Source organism: Cyprinus carpio, chromosome B4 (assembly GCF_018340385.1).
Source record: "Cyprinus carpio isolate SPL01 chromosome B4, ASM1834038v1, whole genome shotgun sequence".
In the NCBI taxonomy this organism is placed as follows: Eukaryota; Metazoa; Chordata; class Actinopteri; order Cypriniformes; family Cyprinidae; genus Cyprinus; species Cyprinus carpio.
The window spans coordinates 26,188,412-26,212,830 of record NC_056600.1 but is presented as its reverse complement, the minus strand read 5'-3'; the positions used below and the strand labels follow the sequence as shown (position 1 = coordinate 26,212,830).

At 36.6% G+C, this 24,419-nt stretch overlaps 1 protein-coding gene across 3 annotated transcripts; it reads left to right on the top strand.

Moving 5' to 3' along the window:
* Positions 1 to 9,795: 9,795 nt before the first annotated feature.
* Positions 9,796 to 21,053, top strand: LOC122137068 (gastrula zinc finger protein XlCGF49.1-like). Of its 3 annotated transcripts, none has more exons than XM_042722486.1 (3): positions 9,796 to 9,911; positions 10,467 to 10,686; positions 19,519 to 21,053. In XM_042722486.1, the coding sequence occupies exons 2-3, from the start codon at positions 10,515 to 10,517 to the stop codon at positions 20,103 to 20,105; spliced, it is 759 nt and encodes a 252-aa protein (XP_042578420.1). In that variant the 5' UTR covers positions 9,796 to 9,911; positions 10,467 to 10,514; the 3' UTR covers positions 20,106 to 21,053. The 3 variants fall into 3 exon arrangements, with proteins under 3 accessions (XP_042578420.1, XP_042578419.1, XP_042578418.1); XM_042722485.1 differs by having other exon boundaries at positions 9,861 to 9,911; positions 10,310 to 10,686; XM_042722484.1 differs by lacking the exon at positions 9,796 to 9,911 and adding an exon at positions 9,918 to 10,439 and having other exon boundaries at positions 10,472 to 10,686.
* The last annotated feature ends 3,366 nt before the right edge of the window (positions 21,054 to 24,419 follow it).

Sequence of the window (24,419 nt, the reverse complement as noted above, 5' to 3'; positions counted from 1 at the left end):
TGGATTATGGTGTTTTGGTGGCAATGTGACATTTATGTTAAAGATAAGAGGTAGTTGCTTTATCAATCCTCAACTTTCTTTTCACAACATTTAAAAACAGTGAACGCAGTGTTGATGTAATGGATACTGATAATGAAGACTTTCTTTTTACTTTAGGATGTTTAAGTTCTTAGTATAATTATGTAAATGCAGTAAAGAACAGTAATTAAATTGAAAATAATTAATTAGTTAAGGTGGGAATATAGAATTATAAGTATAACAGGTAAAGAATTTGACAGACAAAAATGATTCAAATGCTGTGTTTTTATTTAACATGAATCAGTATGCATACATGGAACAGAAGAACATAGTTAACACAGTTCACAAAAGGCTTGGAACATTTTTGTACTTAATAGTGACAAGAATACTTGTAATCTTGATAGTATAATTGTGTGTGCCTTTTTTTAAAAAAAGGAAAAATAAAGAAGATATTAAATTATAATTATATAATTAATATAATTTAAGTAAGAAGAAAAATAAATAACTGTAAAAATAACTGTGTAAATTTGCTTGTAAATAAAATATTAAAAGGTATTGTTGGAAATAAAGTTATTTCAATGTTAAAGTAACATGTTTGTAGTTTAATAGGAAAGGTGAAAGAAAAGTTACTTTTTTGTATTTGAAAAAAATTTACAAAAAAGGCAATGGTATGAAGAAATTTTTTTCATACTGTGAAGTTGCTATATATATAAAATAGAAATCTGAAAGTTGAGACTAATGTATTATTGAAAAATTATATTTTTGACAAAATAATTTATGTATTCATTCATTTATGCATATCTGCATTTATTTATGCATTTATTTATTCGTGAATTTACTTACTTATGTATTTATGCATTTATTTATTTATTTATTTCAGCATTTACTTAATTTATTTATTCATTCATTTATTTACTTATGTATTTCTACATTTATTTATTTCTGCATTTATGTATTTATTCATTTATTTATACTTAAGTCATTTTCCATTCTCCATAACAAAAAAAAAAAAGTAATTGTATCAAGAAAACATTTTGTACTGTTAAGTGATTATAAGGAAAAAAATAGGAATTAGAAAAAATTTAATAAATTAGAAGAAGTTAGAAAAGATAGAAAAAGACTAAAAGTAATGTATTTATTGTGTACTTGTAATCAGTTGTAGAAATGGTTATAGTGGAAAAATAATATATGAGGCATACTGTTTGTTAAGGCAATGTAGAAATGGTTATAGGTGTGCTATGTATATGTTTACTTCTTTTAAATTTTTTGTGCTGTCAGACATTTAGTCTATAAGGTGATGTGTTTGTTAAGAAATACACTTTACCTGATCCATATGCTGATTCCTTTGTGGAAAAGCCAAGTGTTCCGGGAACAGTCCTGAAATATCCTCGAAGTCTTCCGAGTTCTCAGGAAGATCTGTTTTCTCATCCATTTTCTGTTTTGTTTGTTTTTCTGAAGTATTTTTGTGTTTTGGAGTTGATGTTGGAGTGTTGGCTTTCTGGGTGGTAGTGGCTTTTTGTAGTTTTTGAGGTGTTGGGTCGTCAGATTTTTTCTGTCACCTGTGTGGTTTTTCTGGAGTTTGTGGTACTTGTGGAACATCTAGTTGGACGTCAGTGGGATTTGAAGATTCTTGTACTTGTATTGCTGGGTAGTCTGATGTTTTGTGTTCTTTGTGTGGTCTCTGTGGACTAGATTGAGTGGAAACATCAAAATCTTCATTTGTTGCAGTACACATTTCTTCATCACTGTTGAGTTGTTTCTCGTCTTTTTCTTGCTGCTCTGTCTCAATTGCTTTTGATAGTGAGGTGATTGGTTTTTCACAGGCGTAGTCAACACTTACAGGTCCTGAAGTAAGGAGATACTCCTCCATCTCTTGAGCATCCATTGTGTCCAGATTACATTTGTTTTGCATGAATGTGGTCAGGACTGAGTTGGCTATTGATAGTGCCAGTACTGTTTTTCTATCATAAAGGTTACCATACCATTACATTTAGTGAGGTAGCTTGATCCTTTTCGCAGAATTTTACAGGTGTGGCATCTGTGGTATTCCTCTTTAGGAGATAGATTTTGTTGAGTTGTGCTGCATTTTGGACAGAGCTTCATGATACGAATTGAGGCACCTTCCACTGGTGAGGTCAGGTTGTCAAGTTCCACGGTTTGAGGCATTATTCTGTTCTGTGTTGTTGGTAATATAGGTGTTGGTAATTGTGTGATCGTGGTTTGTCGAGTTGTTGTTAAGCTGAGGTTTGCATTATATCTTCATGAGATGCTATGTTGTGGGAACAATATCCAATTCTTGTTGCCATGACTTCTTATGTTGAGGGAATGACATTTTTCTTGTGGGCACGAGTTTAATGCGTAAACAAACCTGTGTGACCATAGTAACACAGGATTGCCATAAATAGATATAACATTTTAACATTAAACATTTAATTTAATAGTTGTATATTATTACTTTTATTATTATTAATATTACATTAAGTTATTAGGGCTATTTTTTTTTAGGCTATATGTGCTTATTTCTACTTTCAATTTGTGTTTTTATTTTAACACTTTGTGTAATTCACCAGTAGTGTTTTGGTTCATCTAATGAGGCCATTAGTGGTTATAAATGTCATTTCTCATACAACACTGTGTTTTTAACTTTTATAAGTATTATAGTATTATTTTGAGAATGTGTGGGCTTTCTTTTATATTTATAGGTCTTTGGGTATGCTATGTAAAGAACATATTATAAAATGGCTTTTAGTTGTTGAAGTGCAAAGGTGCAGCTTTTTTTAAATTACATATAGTGAGAATTGTACTGCACTGATGTTATTGATTTTGGGTTAAAAATCTTGGACCAAGCATTTTTTCATGGACAATATGCTTAGCATAATGACAGACATGCACATACTGAAATGAAAATGTTAGAGAATGTTATTTAATACAGTTCAAGTAGGTTTAAAATACTGATGAACACATATTTTGCTGTAGATATAGAATTTTTTTTAATAAATGATAGCTATTATGTTGTAGTATGAATCCAAAAAAAAAAAACTCTGAAAGAACTATATTATTAATTTGAAATCTATTATTAGTTTAAATTAAATGATTGGTAACAAAATGCTTACTTGAAGTCTTATCTTTATGATAACATTTCTAGATTTCAATTTAATTATAATGCATTTTTAAAATTCCATCCACTAGAGGGCACACACGTTATTTATTACTAGAGAACACATCGGCATTTAAGCTCATAGAAATGAATGTGGTCGAATGTTGTGTGATGAGAGTCGGTGTTGTGCTTGTCGTCCACTGTGCTATCAGCTTTATATGTGATGAGGATGTGAAAAACATGCAAATCTAATGTATGTGTGAATATATGAGCATTTTTTAGCAGTTTGAGGCATTTACAACAGAAATATTGTTTTTGAAGCCTTATTAACAGTTATAGCGCCACATATAGTCCGATCCCCATGAATCTTTGCATGCTTGTTAAGAGTCATCTGACATATGTTCTCAATCAGTTTCTTAAAGTTGAGTTTTTGTTTAGGTTTTGTAGGCTTTTGGTTACATGTGGCCACACCCCTTTTTTTAAATGAGCCCCTATAGCTAACCAAAGGACAAAATTCAACATTTTTTTGATAATTATTGATCTAGAGAGTCCAGAGAATATTACTGCAGAGGTTTGGATGAGATTGAGAGAAAAACCTAGGACAAGTTCGCAAAAGTATGTTTTTAACATATTTGTGAATGTTTTATGAACGATTTGATTGACAGCTTCACTCCCAGGGGCAAAGTTGTTCACAATGAGATCTATCATATGATATGAAGATCTAGTGTTTGTGTGAATGTATAAACATGTTCTACAAATTGAGGTCATTTTCTATTGAAATTTTGTGTCTTTGAGGCTTTTTTAACTGTTATAGCACCACCTATGGACCAATCTCCATAAAACTTTGCATACTTGTTATTTTCTACAGATGACTTGCAGGACCCTGTACATTATAGTACTAAATTAGTTTTAATCGTTAAAGCACCACAGCGTCTTTTCTCCATTGGCAACACGCATGATTTGTGTCGATTGCAAATGACGTCGCAGGTAGTGGAAAGTGCAAGTGGCGATTGCAAGTTACTTTGTAATTAAGTTTCTTTTTTCTTGTCTTCATCACCTGGCTACTGTTGTAAAATGTTGAGAGATTCAATGAAAAAGTAATTAATAAATAGAACAAAATAAAAAAGACTGCAAGTGATGTCACTAGTAGAAGCGCAAGTGTCTGTGAGTGCAAGTGCAAGTCTGCAGCCAGATCCTTCTCGAATAGGCTCATAGATATGTACACTGAAATTAAATGATTAAACTAGTATAATATTACTGTATAAGCATATTCATACATAGACATACATGCACACACATTTTGTTGTATATATAGATATTTGAAATAAGTGCTAGGTGACAAAACTTATTGCAAGTCTTATATTTTTAAGAATATAAATATCATTTTCAGGTTTCACCATAATCATAATCAGGCAAAATTGTAAAAACTGATATGTCTGTATGAACAAAATGGTTAACTTTGACTCAGTCAGATTTAAAATGTTATAACAGTCCTGGTGCACGTTAACAGGTTAAGTACAGTAGGGGTCTGCATCGTCTGATGGTCTACCAAAAGTGGGAAAAGTTAAATTAATATGATCACTTTTTACTATAGGTGTGGGAAGAGGGGTTGAAGGAATTGCTGGAGTAGACACAGAGTTGAAATAATGGTGGTGCTGGGAATTTGTGGTGTCAATTTTTGTTGCTCGTCGATTTGATTTTTGAGATCCAGGAATCCTTTTTCCATCTCATTTCTCAGTTCCTTTACACACACAGAAAGTTTGTCAATTTGAGTGTGACGTTGCTGAAGTTCTGAAGTTATATGATCTTGGCTTGTTTGAAATGTGTGTTGAACAACTTTGATATCCTGCTGGATTTCTGACTGGAGTTGGTCTATCATGAATTGCATTTCTGACACCAAGGTAGATTCCACCTTTTGGACTTCAGCTGTAATCATTTGCTTCATAGCTTTAATCAGCTTGTCCGTTTCAGATTCCTCTTGTTGTTTGGTAGTGGTCAACAGAGTGAAGACTTAACTCTTGTTATCCTCAACTTTTGCAGCAAGGTCCACCATTTCATTTTTGTTTTGAGAAGAAGTGGCTTTCATTTCTTGGGTAAGATCATTCAATATTTTTTCTTGTCTTTTTATGAAGTCAAATAAATTTTCCCAGTTCCCTTGTACCTGAGAAGTAAACTTTTGAATTTCTCTTCCAGGAGTTGGTAGAACGTTGGGTAGGTTGTGCTGTGCACTTGAAAGAGATCCTCTTTCGGATGATGTGCATAGTTCCATGTTATCCACTTGTGGTGCACAGGTGAGAGTTTGCACGGGAGTGCTGCCAGCCAGAACAGGAGAAGCCATTAGCATACATGACACAGGATGCATGGGGCTGAATGGAATAGGGGTGTTATTCACTGCAGAGATACCAGGTGGAGCTACTGGTGGCATCAGAGATCGCACTGCTGGTGGCCATACAGGAGTGGAGATGTCTGGAGGTGACTCCATTTCTATGAAAGTGGATGGGGAAGGAGTGGTAGTTGCCATTTGTTGTGTTTGTGTGGGTGAAAGAAATGTTGGGCAGAAAATCAGTAAATGTAAATCAGTAATTGTGTTTGTCAATAATTTCATGCACCACAATTTTCACAAAACACCCACATACAATTTATACAAATGGTTGGTAACATTTTAAGCTTTTCCAAATAACAGTCCCGTAATAAAAAAAAACAGAATTTCCAAAAACAGTTTTCTTTTAAAGGGGAAAAAAAAATTACCACACAAATTTACCACTTTCGTCTGCCGAGAGAGCCTCAATAAACTTTTGGAGCTGCTTCATCAGCAACGGAGACATGGCTGGGGTACAACACTCCAGACATTGGTGTTTTTGTATTGGTTGGACTGTGGTGCATCTTACAGGGTTGTGTCGCAGGCTTTTGGGATGCCACGGCCAACCATTCATAGAATTATACATTGAGTGGCTGATGAAGTCATGGCAATTTTGCCAAAGGTTGTGGCCCTACCAAAGTCAGAAGAGCACCTGCTCCAGGTAGGTGCAGGCTTACCTTCTCCCACCAATCACCAGGCATTTGGTAAAGCTGTTGGAGCAATTGATGGATGCCATGTGAGAATAAAACCACCAGCTGACCCTGATGGACAGTGTTATAAAAACAGAAAGCTGTTTGCCTCTATCCTGCTTCAAGGGATATGCGACCATCAAGGGGCATTTTTAGACTGGGTACCCCTGGGAGTGTCCACGACTCACGGGTGATTAAGAACAGCCCCATTTTTAAACAGGCAAAGTATCCACCTCAGGGCTTTTTCCTCCTCTGCGATGGTGGGTACCCCTGCACAGAGAAGCCAATCTGTGCAATTTAAGAATCCAGCCTCACCAGCTACTCAGCGCTTCAATGCACGTCTTTCCAAAGGCCTCTCAATTATTGAGCGTGCTTTGATGAAGACGCGATTCAAACCATCTTCCTTCAGGCACTTGAAATGCATCCAACATGTGCACCAAAGGTTGCATTATTTTTCTCTGTATTTGACCTTTACTTAACACACAGCTTCAATGTCAGATAAAAGAATTTACAATTTAGGGTGACAATTTATGTTTTCATATTTGTGTATATACAGGTAATAACATGCACCATGCTGCACAACATCTGCCTTGGTGTTGGTGACATTATACCACCAGACGACAGCCAAGAAGAAGAGGAAGATTATGTGGTGGCATGCAATCAATCTTGCTTAGTACTTATAAAGCCCTGAATGGTTTAGCACCTCAGTATTTGAACGAGCTCTTATTGCTCTTATAGTCCTCCACGTTGGCTGTGTTCTCAAAACTCTGGCAATTTGATAATACCTAGAATATCAAAATCAACTGCGGGCTGAAGGTCCTTTTCCTATTTAGCGCCTTAACTCTGGAATAACCTACCTAACATTGTTTGGGAAGCAGACACACTCTGTCAGTTTAAATCTAGATTAAAGACCCATCTCTTTAACCTGGCTTACACATAACACACTATCACATTTGTAATATTCAAATCCGTTAAAGGGAACACTGGAACTGGAACCGGGAACACTTCCCATAACACCCGATGTACTTGCTACATCGTTAGAAGAATGGCATCTACACTAATATTAATCTGTTTCCCTCTTATTCCGAGGTCACTGTAGCCACCAGATCCAGTCTGTATCCAGGTCAGATGGTCACTGCAGTCACCCGGATCCAGATGGTGGATCAGCACCTAGAGCGGACCTCTACAGCCCTGAATGTCAACGGAGACCAGGATACCTAGATGAGCCCCAGATCCACAGTCAAGACCTTGTCTCGCAGACGGCCACCAGGACAAGACCACAGGAAACAGATGATTCTTCTGCACAATCTGACTTTGCTGCAGCCTGGAATTGAACTGCTGGTTTCGTCTAGTCAGAGGAGAACTGGCCCCCCAACTGAGCCTGGTTTCTCCCAAGATTTTTTCTTCATTCTGTCACTGATGGAGTTTTGGTTCCTTGCCGCTGTCACCTCTGGCTTGCTTAGTTGGGGACACTTAATTTCCAGTGATATTGTCGACTTGATTGCACAGATACTATTTAAACTAAACTGAGCTGGATGATGACATTGTATTCAATGATGAACTGCCTTTTGCTTTATTGACACACTATTTTCCTATTTAATGCTGTTCTATTGCTTTGTTACAGTCTGTATTGTTAAAAGCGCTATATAAATAAAGGTGACTTGACTTGACTTGACCTGACCCTGGATGTTTGCATTCCTAAGACAAAAAAAAAAAAGTATAAAAATGGGTAGGTCTAGGGCTTTTGTCCCAATAAGGTGGCATCCATTTAATATTTTTAATTAAATTAATATATTTATTTGAAATAAATCAATGTTATTATTGCATACTGTTTTATAATGTATTACAATGCTGAGGTGCATATAATTGCCACTATTTGCAACAAGTAATTAGCAGAATAACCTGCTATTTTAGTATAAATAGAATCTAGCTAATAGCATATCACTAAAAAATACTGCTATTTACACTTAACTCTATCGCGCGAAACCAACCCCCCGTGCGTATAGCACCCCCAACCTAAAACATCTTCCCGTGCCCCTGGTATAAGCGTTACAATACATACAAATGTTAAGATACTTTAATTTTGATCGCTACTGAAGAGAACAAGTGTTTATACCCAAACTATAAACTTTTATCCCAGTACTTCTGTTATTTAAATGTCTGTAACACAGAAATAATGATTTGTGATTGAAAAGACTGTTTGTGTTGCTCTTTCAGGATCAGCAGCAGCATGAAGGGTTGTTGTAGTTCAAGGTTGTGACAGCTCTCCATTCTCAAAAATGCTATTGATTGTGCTATGGGCAATCTCCATATATATGCTCCCAAATTTGATTGGCTAAGGGGTTGATTGCATTTAGTATTTTGTTGCACAGGCAGGCCATTGGCCAATGTAGCAGACATTACAAAATTTCATTTCAGAGATATTCATAGAATATGCATGCATATCTGACAGATTTTGAGAAATAAATGACTGCATAGACCTGCCAAATAAATAACAGTGTCAAGGTCCACTAAAGTAGTGATTTACCAGTGATTCAACCGTAACGTTATGAAGAGACGAGAATACTTTTTGTATAAGTTGTTATTTTTGTTTTCTTTGTGTACAAAAAGTATTCTCGTCGCTTCATAACGTTACGGTTGAATCACTGATGACAGATGGAGTATTTTGACGATTGTCTTTCATACTTTCCTGGACCTTGACACTGCTGTTTATTTGGCAGTTTATGGGACAGTCTCAAGCCTCCCGGTTTTCATCCAAAATATCTTAATTGTGTTCTGAAGATGAATGAAGCTTTTACGGGTTTGGAACGACATGGGGGTAAGTGAACAATTACAAAATTTTCATTTTGGGATGGAGTAACCCTTTAAGCCCGAGACACACTGCACCATTTTCGGCTGTCCCAGACAAAAGATTGGCATCGTGCAACAATCGTGGTGATTTCTGTGATTGTGGCTCCTAATCGGTGATCCTATGTCATACAGTGAGAGAGGTTCAAAGATGGCCGTTGTCAGTCTTTTGACCACAAATAACCAAAAAATGCAACATGAAATCAATGCGACATGGCGCGAAAACATAAAACTGCTTACCTCAAGCTCTTATCCTTTTTTCTTTCGCTGCTTCCACTTTTTTTCAGCACACATAAAAATACAAAAGTGATTTATCATGCTCTTTTTGTTTACCATTAGCGCATGCTGATGACGTTTTATTCTTCTATAGTAATGTGCATCATATACGATCAATAGGTGTCATCATTGTACAGTGTGACATGCAGTGATCTTATAGGATTGCTAAAATCCTGCAGTGTTTTGGGCTTTAATGATGACCCATGCATGACATGTTACATAACAAGATTACATACATTTCATTCCATGCTACATTTCTAATTTCCCTTTGTCTGCAGCAATTTCCCATCTACTTGCCATTCAGCCTTATCAAATCTGATTTGCATGTCTAGAAGCTCACTTCACCAAACACACAGACCAGATCTGATGTACATATATATGGTTGGTCTGTAATTGCAGGTACATTTGGTGTCCAAAAGTCATTTTATATATATATTTTATATACTATATAGGCTATACACGACATTCTGGTCCACACTCCATACCAGATGGTGGCGGTAATGCGCCAAAAGTTGTTTGCCAACCGAAGAAGAAGAAGGTTTCAACAGGACTTTTATTTTGATCTGGTGATGTGACGTCATATTGCTGCGTCGCGCTCCTGCGTTTGTGTTTCAGCTGAAGAAAGGTTTGTGGTCTTAATCATTTAAAGTGTTTACATTGACACAACGCTTTCATTATACGTTGTTGTTTTCACAAGTGTTCTAAAGTTAATTAATTATTATTAAATGCGACACTGTAATACTTTTACTGAACGTAAAGTGGTATCCACACGAGTGACAGAAAGGGTGTTTATTTCGCTCCCTGTGAACCAGATTATCATATAAACACGAATTCATTAAGTGATGGGAGTTCTTTTTTTTTTAAACTGCAGCTTTTTTTTTGTAAAGTATAATCTTTTAAGTGCAGTGTAGTAATAGATAATATTAATTGAAACTTAGCAGTAAGAGCCTTTGTGATTTGTATCCTTTGATTAATTTGTTCAATTATTATTTGTTGTTAACATTTGTGTTTTTGGCTAATCAGGCCATTTAAGGCAGTAAACCATCACTCTGACTGACTCCCTCACCAGTGTGCTGACTACTGAACTAGGGAACTGATTGAGACGCACCCAGAGATTTAGTTCACAATCATTTTTCTCTCTGTTAATTATTCTCGTCTTAAACCGTGTCCAAACACACAGAAAAACTCCTGCTGAATCAACTGAGATCCACGTAACACTGTTATAAAGATGGCGTTTATTAAAGAAGAGAGTGAAGATATGAGGATTGAAGAAACTTTCAGAGTTAAATATCGAGATACTGGGCAACAAACAGAGATGAGATTTATTAAAGAGGATAATGAAGACATGAAGATCGAAGAAGCATTCAGAGTCAAACAAGAAGATACTGGGGTGCAAACAGGTTGGTTTTTCATTTTCAAAGCTGAACTATTTTGTCCTCCACATCTTCTTGATTCATTTGCTATTGGCAGGTTTTTTTGTACACTTTCTGCCCTCCTGCAGCTTTCCCTTCTTTCTTTTTTGAAAAGATTTGTTACGTTTGTTTTCTTTTTCTTTTCTTCAAGTGCTCTCATAACGTTTAGTTCTACATCTAAACTGTCATAATTAAGAAGTAATTGTTTCTCTTGGGGGCGTAAGTGATTTTCAGCATTTACAGGGTGTAGTCTGTTATTTAATTGCTGTCCAAATCCAGAATATCTGTGTTTTTCTCTCACCACCCCCCGTAAAAATCCCCGGCAGAATTACCCAGTGTTTTTTGACAAACACCAAGGTCGTGTGGTAATTTCATTGCTGTCCGAATCCACATTTCTGAGTTTACAAGAAGAAATTGATTAAAAATTTAGTGTTTAAACCCTTTTTGAGCACTCCCAAACACTGTACGGTAACTGTTGTACATCGGTATGATTTGCATATTAGATTATGCATATTTGCATACTTAGAGCAGAAAGAGAAGGAAAGCACATAAACATTCAAAATAGGTCTTTATTATGGCAGCAGCAGGTATGCAACACAATTTTAAAATGCGTATTATAAACAGATATATACATGACTATATTGCGTTTAATTGTATAAAACTACAGCGCATCTATTTTTTAACAGGAGATTTAAATCTATTAATAAATAGGATTCTATATTATACAATATTCTTGGAATAACAAGAATACATTTTGCAAAAGTATTTTTTAAATACATATTACACAATAATAAGAATAAATTTGTAAATAAAATTCATTTTATTTACAGTGGACAATCATGTCCACAGGAATTCGCAATGGGTTTGCCGAAAGAATAGGGCAGGGTTAAAATATCGATATCTCGATTTTAATCGATTCTCTTTTTTTATGAAACTATATTGATTCTTAAATTCCAAGAATCGATTAGTCTAGCCTATTTTCAGTTAATGGATGGTACATTGAAGGACATGTCCCATCTAATAAATCGCAATAAGCAGGGTTGGGAGGGTTACTTTTAAAATGTATTCCATTACAGTTACAAATTACTTCATTAAAAACGTTTTATGTAACCCAAGTGCCAGAGTATGAAAGAAATGTAATCGGATTACTTTTGGATTCCTTTAAGTCACATATGTAAATAAAATAAAAAAAGCAATATCAAAGTACTTTTTAATTGTGGCTTTAAAATTAAAACTAATAAAAACTATAGTAAACACTATTTGAAAATATTACAAATCGTGTCTTGTTTCACCATCTAGATATTACAGCCCGTATATTATATTTATATAAAAGGCTTTGCAGACATTTAGTGGCTATACAGTTTAGTGTTACTTTATTTTTATTATAATGTTTTTATTTCATTAACACATTCAAAGAAAAAAACAAATATAGTTTATACAAAAACAAATTACACTAAATACATATTAGTCTATTTTAAAATAAGCCTACACGTTGAAGTGTATGTGAAGCGCTGTGATCTTTCTTTATTTCATTGACTGATTTGGTGTGTGGATGACTACTGTGTTAATTATTACATTTTCCAGTGCATTTTCCGCTACAAAACTAGATCACAAACAAAGAGTAAATTTTTCAGGTTCTATCATACTTGTAATAAATAGTAGAATTTACAGTTTTAGCTATATGGAGTTTACACAAGGCTTGATGATCTGAGATGTCATTGCTTTGCTGCAGAATTTCAACTCCATTAACATCAATTCCATGTGACAGTATTAAATCTAGAGTATGATTTCGAACAATGAGTAGGTCCTGAGACGTGTTGTCTAACCTGTATATAGTAGCCAGTACAAACATCACAGGGGATTTATCATTGATACTTCTTTCTTTAGATAATGTTATATGAAGCACCAATACTTCAAACGAGTTATACTTGAAGCCCGCCCTCTGAGAAATACTGAAACCATTGTAATAAATTGGAGCAACACCTCCCCCTTTACCTTTTGGACATGGCTCATGTTTATAATAGTAATCTTGGGGGGTAGACTCACTTAAAATTATGTAATCATCTGGTTTTAGCCAGGTTTCTGTCAAACAGAGCACATCTATGTTATGACCAGTGATCATATCATTTACAAAAAGTGCTTTCATAGAAAAGGACCTGATATAAAATAAGCCAAGCTTTATCATTTTTTTTTTTCTTTGTATTATATCCATTTTTTTTATTTATTGAACATCAATTAAATTGTTACTCTTAAATTGGTTTGGACGTTTTTTTGTATTTTCTAGTTCAGGGAACAGACACAGTCTCTATAGTGTGATATCTAGGTGAAAGAGTCTCTATGTGCTGAGAATTAACTGACTTCTGTGACTGGAGGCGGCAGACGGTCGGTTTAGCCAGTCTGTCTGCTTCCTGACCTGGGCCCAGTTAGTCAAGTACAAACTCTAAGACTATGTGCCATATTTCTATAAAGAAGAGCGGCACCACCCCAGGAGGGATGAAGACCCTTATGGTTAAGTCTTATGGTTTGTTCAAATTTAGTTTGCAAACCTAAACCGTGTTGCCATGTTTTTTTTTTTTTTTTTTTTTTTTTTTTTAAGGTAGAAGAGGCTTTCTTCTGCCAAATCTCCCAAATGTACAATTATTTTCCCAGATTTTTCAAATGGTACTGTCTTGAACTTTATCATTTAAAATGTTAACTGAGGCCTGTAGAGTCTGAGGTGTAGTTCTTGGGTTGTCTGCTGTTTCTCTGAGCGCAACACGGTCTGATCTTGGGGTGAATTTCCTGGGACATCCACTCCTGGGAGGATTGGGGTCTGTTTTGAACGTCTTACATTTGTGAATCGTTTTCATCACTGTGGAATGATAGACTTCAATTTGTTTGCTAATGGTTGTATTACTCTTCCCAGATTGATGGCAGTAACAATTGCTTCTCTAAGACCATTGCTGATGTCTTCTCTCTTTGGCATTGTGTTGTTACACATCTAAAGGCTCCAGACTACCAAACTGTAAAAGCTTCTGCTTTTATAGAGGTGCTCACACTTGCTGATGATCAGTTAATCAAAGGCATTTGATTAGCACTGCCTGACTGCTGCTGCCTGACTGACCCTCTTAATTCCTATGTTAACAAGTAAGGGTGTCCTAAATTTGTCACACGTTTCCATTTGGGATATTTTTGGTAAATAAATAATGACAAGGTGCAATATGTCCTGTTGTTCATCTGAATGTATTTTTTTTTAATTTAAGACCTGTCAAGGACCATATATATATATATATATATATATATATATATATAAACTATGCCCTGATACAGAAAACCATGGAATTCAATAGGGTGTACTAAATTTTGCACATGAATGTATATACACTGAACAAAATTATAAATTATATTATCCGGAAATCCGGCTTTTCCGACCTGAAAATGATGCTCTTGTAAATCATGCAAAAAAAAAATAAAAAAATAATAATAATAAAAAGGGGGGGGGGGTTGGTAAACATAATGACCGCTCACCGTTGTCAACGTTTTTTGTGCCTCTGATTCATGTCGTCACTCCGCAAGTAGTCCAATCATTTGTCACGATTGAAGTTCAAAGTGTACGCGCACCGTTATGGATGCGCGCACACCCAACAATCTACGTGAACAGCTTCAGTTGACTGACGAAGACAGTGAACACGGATGATTCAGGTGATCAAATCCAATATATTGTCTTTCATTTTTATATGCAGGTCTAGTAAAAATTTTAACCAATCTATTGATCATTTTTGTCATGATTCCATAACATTAATGTGAAACGATTCTGGGCTAACTTAGCAAAGTAACGCTATGTTGGTTATTGCTTACTTCTAGCTAGAAAGCTTAGCAGCTTCTACAAGGCTCGAAATTGCCAACATTTTTGTCGCATATGCTCCTGAAATTTAATCTGTGCGACCTAAAAATATATTTGGGAGTAATGTTATATGTGCGGAGCATATGAGCATATCTGTCCACTAATGACTCCTTTGAACCAATTCACTTTAATGAATGCTTAAAGCTGATCTGGGTCGAGTTTCCCGATAACGATGTATCTTAGCTCTGAAGAGCGCTCTCTACGTGCAGGTTACAAACGCTCGCCGCAATTCCACGCGCTTTTCCCAAAAAATTTACTTGACATGCTTCTTAAGAGTCGCTGTCCATTCGAGAAATTCGTGCTGAAATATAACCTATGGAATCGTTTTCTGACTTATCAAAAGCTGCGGCTGAAAGCATTGAAAAAGCTTGCTGCCAAGTAGTGTTGTCAAAAGTACCGGTGGTACCGAGTGCCCGGTCAACCCGGTTCTTGATGCGCTATCCAAAAGGTGCGCAGATGCGCTCTCTTCAGAAAAGCACTGAGACATGACGACATCAAAAGGAGGAATTAAGGAAAGGAGCGCTTATCTGATTACAGCTGTTACTGAGGAAACCTCTCTCGCGCTCTACAAGCACCTCCTGTTGGCAGAAAAGGAATTTGCATATATATGCCGCCAAAAATAGAGCGAAAGGCTGTGGAAAACATCGCTTCTGTTATGAATATTATTAAATATTTTAATTTGAATGTCGGATTGAAATGAATGCTGTTTTTAGAGTAGTTAATCCACTGATCTATATATGACTATATTATAGATCAGTGAGTTAATCGTATTAAATTTTAATTAAATTTATGCATTTAGCAGACGCTTTTATCCAAAGCTACTTACAGTGCATTCAGGCTATCAATTTTTACCTAACATGTATAATGAATTATAACTACTATAAATATAATGAGCATTAGAATGAAGTTTATTAACTATTTAATGCTCCTATAACTTTTATTAGGTTTTAAAAACAAGAGGACATGATGCTATTTATTATTTTTAAACACAAGAGGCTTTAAAATGAATTATGAATCTAAGATATGCATTTTAGAGAATGAACAAATAGTTAACATTGTGTCATATCAGTCAGAAAAGCAGTTATGGTTTTTTTTTACATTTTTTTAGCTAACTTAGATGTTATTCTTCGCTGAATAACTCTAAAATGTTTTCAAAAGCCCTTTAAAATTAAATATGTACACAGTTTGAATTAAATGAAAGTATAGTCAAATTTTTTATTTATGTTTTATTGTTTTGCTTTGGTACCGAGAACCGTTGATTTTTACTGATATCGGTACCGAATACTGAAATTTTGGTACCGTGACAACACTACTGCCAAGAAACAGAAGTAGTCTAATTCAATGTGCATTGTTTTGCACTGTTTGCATTTTTTTTCATTAAATGTATATAAATTGACACTGTCTGGGGGGGGGGGGGGCGGGGGTGGGGGGGGCTTCGCCGCCGTAAGTGCTAGTTTCCTGCTTTTTTGTCCTTTGCCAATCACACCTATGATAAATGCAACACTTTTGTTTTTGCCCCCATTTTTCATGAGCTGAACTCAAAGATCTAAGACTTTTTCTATGTACACAAAAGGCCTATTTCTCTCTAATATTGTTCACAAATCTGTGTTAGTGAGCAATTCTCCTTTGCCGAGATAATCCATCCACCTCATAGGTGTGCAGGGCTGGGGAGTAATGAAATGCATGTAACAGCATTACATATTTAAAATACAAAATATGAGTAACTATTTCATTATAATTACATTTTAAATTAGGGGTAATCAGATTACAGTTACATCCGAAAAGTAGTTAGATTACCAAAGAGATTACTTTTAATTTTAATGTAATTTCTTAATACTTAAGTAAACAGTGTGGGGATTTTAACAAATACGCCAACTGATTCTCCCTTGAAACAACCAACAAAAAAAACTGCATGCAGCAGCAACTCCTAGTGAGCGTGCATACATGCTCATCATCACAACAAAAAAATTCTCCTAGAATTCACACTTTGCATTCAGTTAACAGATTCATATGAATCATGCATGAAATAAGTTTATAAAGTCAAATGATAGCTTTATGTGCTATTAAGATTAAGATTAGGCTAGTTTACTCCTTATTGAAAATGTTTTTTAAAAGGTCTTTTAAAACAGGTTTATTGATTATAGGCCTATAATTAAAATTAACACTGCAATCATCACCAAAAAAAATACAAATTTTCAAGCACCGACTTTTTAAAAAAGGGAAAAAAGCCTGTTTTACATGAAATACATTTCTTCTCTTTATTTATTTGTTGCAATTTATTTATTTTGTACTAGCCTATATGTTCGGGCCACAAGAGAAATATTAAGGAAGTAAATTAAAACATTTAGCTATTGTATATACCATTATCAGCATATGAAGTAAATTTGTCCTTTATCGTCTCTGTGCGCTTTTAATGCAGTGTCAGATGCCGAAAGCGCAGTCAGTTTTTACTTTCACTTTCTAGTGAATGGTCTGAGATTAAGAGGTGTACTGCATAATTCTTGTGCAAAGTTTGCACGTTGCTTGTGTGATATCCATTGGCTTGCCTTCCTGGCTTAAAACAAATATTTACAATATTGCACCATAACCAGCTCCCCTCCCACCCCTCACCCTTGAGTTTGCGGTTGGGGGCAGCGGATTTGTGCTATGCCACTGGACTCCGTCCCTTAGTTAGCCTAGTGCCCGCTCACTTTTGCCCAGGCCTGGCCAAAAATAAAATTCTGGCTACGCCACTGGTTTTGTCTGTCTGGATTCGTTTTGAAGATTGGAATGCAGCATGAGACAGCACGGAATCCCATTCATTGTATTCAAATCGAATTTCTATTGATTGGAAGATTTAAATGACATTTTTTTGGTTGTTCATAGAAATTCTGTGGAAAACTGTTGTTAAAAATAAAATGCAAAGAAAACCCAAATCTTACCACTTTTATTTAGAGTTGGAAAGCAGTAAAAAAAGACATCCAGTTAATATGTTCCTTTGTTTGTTTCATAGCTTAAGTATTTCAAAGTATTCTAAAGTATTTAGATTGTTACTAAACCTGAGTAATCTAATGAAATACATTAATGATTACTTTTGAAAGCTTGTATTTTGTAATCTGTAGTGAAATACATTTTAAAAGTAACCTTCCCAGCCCTGCAGGTGTGGCATATCAAGATGCTGATTAGACAGCATGATTATTGCCCAGGTGTGCCTTAGGCTGGCCACAATAAAAGGCCACTCTAAAATGTGCAATTTTATCACACAGCACAATGCCACAGATGTCGCAAGTTTTGAGGGAGCGCACAATTGGCATGCTGATTGCAGGAATGTTCACCAGAGCTGTTGCCTGTGAGTTGAATGTTCATTTCTCTACCATAAGCTGTCTCCAAAGGCATTTTTCAGGGAATTTGTCAGTACATCCAACTAGCCTCTCAACCGCAGACCACGTGTAACCACACCAGCCCAGGAACTCCACATCCAGCATCTTCACCTCCAAGATCGTCTGAGACCAGCCACCTGGACAGCTGCTGCAACAATCGGTTTGCATAACCAAAGAATATCTGCACAAACTGTCAGAAACCGTCTCAGGGAAGCTCATCTGATGCTCGTCGTCCTCATCGGGGTCTCGACCTGACTGCAGTTCGTCGTTGTAACTGACTTGAGTGGGCAAATGCTCACATTCGATGGCATCTGTGGGTGAGCGGTTTGCTGTTATCAACGTTGTGGATCAAAAGGCCCATGGTGGTGGTGGTGGTGTTATGGTATCGGCAGGCATATCTTATGGACAACGAACACAGGTGCATTTTATTGATGGCATTTTGAATGCACAGAGATACCGTGATGAGATCAGCAACTTTGCACAGCCATTGAAGAGGAGTGGACCAACATTCCACAGGCCACAATCAACAATCTGATCAACTCTATGCGAAGGAGATGTGTTGCACTGCTTGAGGCAAATGGTGGTCACACCAGATACTGACTGGTTTTTGGACCATCCAATACAGTGGCCTTTTATTGTGGCCAGCCTAAGGCACACCTGTGCAATAATCATGCTGTCTAATCAGCATCTTGATATGCCACACCTGGGTGGTGGATGGATTATCTCGCCAAAGGAGAAGTGATCACTAACATAGATTTAGACAGATTGGTGAACAATATTTGAGAGAAATAGCCCTTTTGTGTACATAGAAAAAGTCTTAAATCTTTGAGTTCAGCTCATGAAAAATGGGGGCAAAAACTAAAGTGTTGCATTTATGATTTTGTTCAGTGTAGTAACAGTTTGTTCTCTGTGACAGGAAAACATATACATGTATAAAAGGCAGAGGACCTATTACTGAGCCTGGTGGGACTCCATGCTTGTGTTTGATGAGATGTCTCCACATTTACACAATGGAAAGTGGTAGCAGCATGGAAATATCTTGCTTATACTTGTCCACAAATGCCAAAATAATTCTCAAGCAAGAATGTCTTGACCTATATTGTCAGAAGATTTAATAGCACTCAAGGAAATGTATAAAGTCAAGATTAAATGCCAAAATCTGGTCATTTGTAACATTAATAAACAGTTTCTGTACAATGATGGAGCATAAATCCTGACTTAAATTGTACAAATACAGTATCTTTGAACATAGCTGAGAGGACAATATTTTCTATAATATTTTACACTTAAATGGCAAATTTGAGATCTGTATATAATTAACCAGTTCTGCTGAATCAAGCATTTTCATAAGGGGTTTGAGAACTGCCAGCTTGAAAAATATTTGGGAAATTTCCTAAAGGAAGCAAAAAGTTAACCATACTGAGAAGGGGATTACAGGCAACACCTATTTCAGTAGCTTAGTGGATATCTAACATATATGTTGTTGGTTTTTATGCTATACATGTCTAAATGTATTGATGTTTGTTGCTCTGCCATTCAGATGGCACATTAACTTGTATTGGTCTCCTTTTGCTTTAGATCTGATACCACTGAAAGAGGAGAGTCAACAACTGAATGAAATGGAAGAAGAAGATAATTATAAGAAACATCACAATTTCACTGGAGAAAATTTGTTTAATTGCTCACAGACTAAAAAGACTTATTCACAAAAAAGAGCTCAAAAGACAGGACCTGAAAGTCATTTCACCTGCCAACAATGTGGAAAGAGTTTCACTACAAAAGGAAACCTTGACGCCCATACGAGAATTCACACTGGAGAAAAACCTTACACCTGCCAACAATGTGGAAAGAGTTTCACTACAAAAGGAAACCTTGACATCCATACGAGAATTCACACTGGAGAAAAACCTTACACCTGCCAACAATGTGGAAAAAGTTTCAGTACTAAAGGAAACTTTGATGCCCATATGCGAATTCACACGGGAGAAAAGCCTTATACCTGCCAACAATGTGGAAAGAATTTCACTAAAAAAGGAAACCTTGGTGCCCATATGAGAATTCACACGGGAGAAAAGCCTTACACCTGCAAACAGTGTGGAAAGTGTTTCACTAAAAAAGGAAACCTTGACCACCATTTGAGAATTCACACAGGAAAGAAGCCTTAAAGGGATACTGCACTTTTGTCATTAACATTGACTTACCCTCATGTCGTTCCAAACCTGTAAAAGCTTCATTCGTCTTCGAAACACAATTTAAGATATTTTGTATGAAAACCGGGAGGCTTGTGACTGTACGAGTTTGGAACGACGTGGGGGTAAGTGATTAATGACAATTTTAATTTTGGGGGTGGAGTATCCCTTTAACATATTGGTCTTACACTCAAATCCTGGAGGGACACAGTGCTGCACAGTTTAGCTCCAACCTAATCAAACACACCTGATCCGGCTAATCAAGCTCTTCAGGATTACTAGAAACTTCCAAGCAGGTGTGAGTTTGAGTTAAACTATGCAGAGCTGTGGCCCTCCAGGAATTGAGTTTGATATCGCTGCCTTAACACCTCCCAACAATGTGGAAAAGGTTTCTATCAACAACTCCACATGTGAATTCACACCGGAGAGAGATATTTCACATCCCAACAATGTGGAAAAGGTTTCTATCAACAACTCCACATGTGAATTCACACTGGAGAGAGAGATTTCACATCCCAACAATGTGGAAAAGGTTTCTATCAACAACTCCACATGTGTATTCACACCGGAGAGAGATATTTCACATGCCAACAATGTGGAAAAAGTTTTACTAAAACAGGAATCCTTCAAAACCATATGAGAATTCATAGTATAGAAAAGCCCTTCTTGTGCCCTCAGTGTAGAATCGACAAGGTTTAGATCAACAAGGAAACCTTAAGCCCAATTTATACTTCTGCGTCGAACCTACGCCGTAGCTATGTCGGTTGTGCGTAGCACGCGTAGCCTACGCTGTAGGCTGACATGCACCTCTCCAAAAATCTAACAGCGCGTCAATTCTACGCGGACAGCAAGCGCTGTGATTGGTCTGCTAGAACCCCTTCCTCCATATGTACTTGAGGTTGTGTGTTTATGTGCACTTTACTACATTTTAATGTTACACCTTCTTATATAAAATAAAACAAAGCAAAGAACAAGTGTCTTTTAATTTATTATACTACATAGTATTATACATCAGTAGTTGTCCGCAACAGACAATGTTGATCTGCCGTGGTACAAGTCCTTGTGGAGACTGAAAGAATGCCATACCTTCTCCTGTTCCGTTGTTGTCTCCTTTTGTAGTTTTAAATAATGTTTTAATGTTTTGATATTTATTTGCCGCCGTCACGGCCATAATGCTTCTCCAACAAGCCACTTCATCTTTGGCTTTTGTCGTGGTACTGCGGGTTACACCAGCAACATGCCCGTTGACACTGCAGACTAGCGGTATGCACGCGTACTCCACATCGATGCAGACAACAACGCAGAAGTATAAATGAAAACTGACGCATAGCCTATGTGTAAAGGCTACGGCGTAGATCCGACGCAGAAGTATAAATCAGCCTTTAGTCCACATGAGAATTCATACTGAAAAAGCCTTACTGTATACCTGGCAACAGTGTGGAAATGGTTTCAGATGTAAAATATCCCTTAAAGGGTTACTCCACCCCAAAATGAAAATTTTACCCTCATGTCGTTCCAAACCCATAAAAGCTTAGTTCGTCTTCGGAACACAAATTAAGGTATTTTTGGTGCATTCTGACAGGTCTCTGACCCTCCCATAGACAGTAATGTAATTAACGTGATCAACGTCCAGAAACATAGCAAGGAGATCGGTAAAATAATCCAGGTGACATCAGGGGTTCAAATGTAATTTTAAGAAGCTACGAGAATACTTTTTGTATGTAAATTTTAAAAAAAAATCTGCGTCACCAAGGCACCATTTTGGAGAGTATCCACGTATGCTGTTCTGTGTCAGCAGCACCACACGGATATGTTTTCTACGTTCATTTACACTTTTATATGAACAAAAACAATGTATTGTGTGATGTGTGGTGAGGCTAACACAGAACAGCATACGCTGTTTGCGTTCAGTGGATACTCTACAAAATGGCACTATGGTGACGCGGAGACAAATTGTGGAAGAAGTCGTTATTTTTGTTTTCTTTGCATACAAAATGTATTTTCAAAGCTTTGTAAAATTACGGTTGAACCCCTGATGTCACTTGGATTATTTTACTGATCTCCTTACTACGTTTCTGGATGTCGATCGTTTTAATTACATTTCTGTCTATGGGAGGGTCAGAGAGCTCACAGAATGCATCATAAATGTCTTAATTTGTGTTCCGAAGACGAACAAAGCTTTTGGGGGTTGGAATGACGTGGGGGTAAGTGATTAATGATAAAATTTTCATTTTGGTGTTGAGTATCCCTTTAATAACCACATAAGGATTTACTTGAGAGAATTTTGTTTGTCATCAGAAAGGAAGGAGTTCCACAGACAGGAAACACTGAATCAAACACACCTGTATTAACTCACATCAGAGAGAAGACTTTCACTTGCCATCACTGCCTCCACTCAGTCACACACCAGCCAGCCATGAGCCAGCACCTCCTGATCCACTAACTGAACTGTATTTAACGCATACAATGGCAATGGCAAGTGGAAATATTATTATGTTTAATCCATATGTGTTTGAACCAGAAATAAGCTGATATGCTCAACGTAAGGAGACTGATGGCTAACATCGTGAGGCAACATTATCTGTTTGCGCTGGTTCGTACACGGATAATGACTAATAAAACTGTTTTTGTTAGCGGACAACTACAGTGGATACTGTAACATTTGTTAAAGTTAGTTACTTGACGATGTTGTGTCCTCAAAATGCCTTGAAGACTCAAGTGCAGCCAAGTTTGTGATTCCAAATCGCGCCCGTGATCATACGTGTGTGACTTGCAGATGTCAATGCAGAAGAGGTGCGTCTGACTCCGGGATATTTTTACACTGCTGCCGTGGGTTATTATTCAGATAGGCGGTTCTAAATACAAATAAGGAAGAGATAAGAGACATAATTAAAGGGGTCATACGATGTGATTTTCAATTTTTCCTTTCTCTTTGGAGTGTCACAAGCTCTTGGAGTCAACCACGCCTACCTAAAACGGCTCATTCTTTGAGCAGTGTAGAGTAGGCTTGTTGTTTGTTGTTTCTCCGATCACAAATGCAGACATGGTTTTATGATTATGCAGCGTGCTACGCAATGCGTAAAAAGACAGTCTAAGTCATTATAATCAGTAATTGTGTCCCCGCTGGATTCAACAAATGCCTTGTTTGTAACGGGTTTTATTGTTTTTGGCTTGTCACGCCAGGACACAGGCCATCACAGTATGGTAAGGGGCGTAACATTTCCGTTACACGCTTGAGGAATTCGGCCAATCACAACGCACTGGATAGCTGGCCAATTAGCGTATACCTCACTTTTCAGAACGATGAAAATCGATGCGTTTCAGAAAGGCGGGCCATACAGGAGCAACAATAATGTACATTATGTGGAAAACAGTGTTTTTATTTATTTTTATTTATTTATTTTTTTTTTCCTTAAACCGCATAAGCATTGCATTACACCAAATAGCAACATCATATGACCCCCTTAATCTTGACAAACTATATATCATTCTAAAGACCTAAGCCTCAAGTATTGACGATAAATCGCTGTTTTTCAATGGAAAGCTTATAAAGAATGTATTTGCTAAATTTGTGCAAGCTGTACAAATCAAAACATGCATAAACAAAACGCAGTACGTACCAGATTTGTCGTAATAACGAGTCATAACCGCATCCACAGCTGTTAATCCCGGTATAGTCAGAAAGGTAAGGGTCCACTAAACAACATCCCATAAAGCACTTTTAGTCCAACGAAACAATAACGTTGTAATATGGATGGAAATTCCTTTGTTTATGTCACAGCGGGGGTTGGACTAGACATTGTCTTGGAAAAATGGTGGCAGGAATCAAATTTTTTATGGTATTTACTTTTCTGGATTGCTCCAGGACTGATTTCATGTATTTTTATATGAAATAAAAAAAAAATCAGTGTGGTACGTTGATTTTTTTTGGAGGTTCTTTGTCTATAACTTTTTATGTTTTTGAGCATTATCAGCTCTGGATGATGGATAGTAAAGTCCAAAGGGTCTTCTTTCCAAAGACAACAAAATTGTGTGTATAGCGCACTGAAGTCAGGAACTGGTACAATTTTAAGTTAGCTAGGTCATTTTCAGCTGAGTCCCAAAATGGGGGGTGCAGACAGGTTAACAGGTTAAAATGCGCATCACCCGGCTCTGGGGGTTAGTAAAGGCCTCCTGTAGCAAATCCATGCGTTTTGTAAGAAAAATATCCATATATAAAATTATATAAATAGGGAGTGAGTGGAAGCTGGTGGAGCTATTCAGGGAGGACATCAAATTTCAGAGACAGAC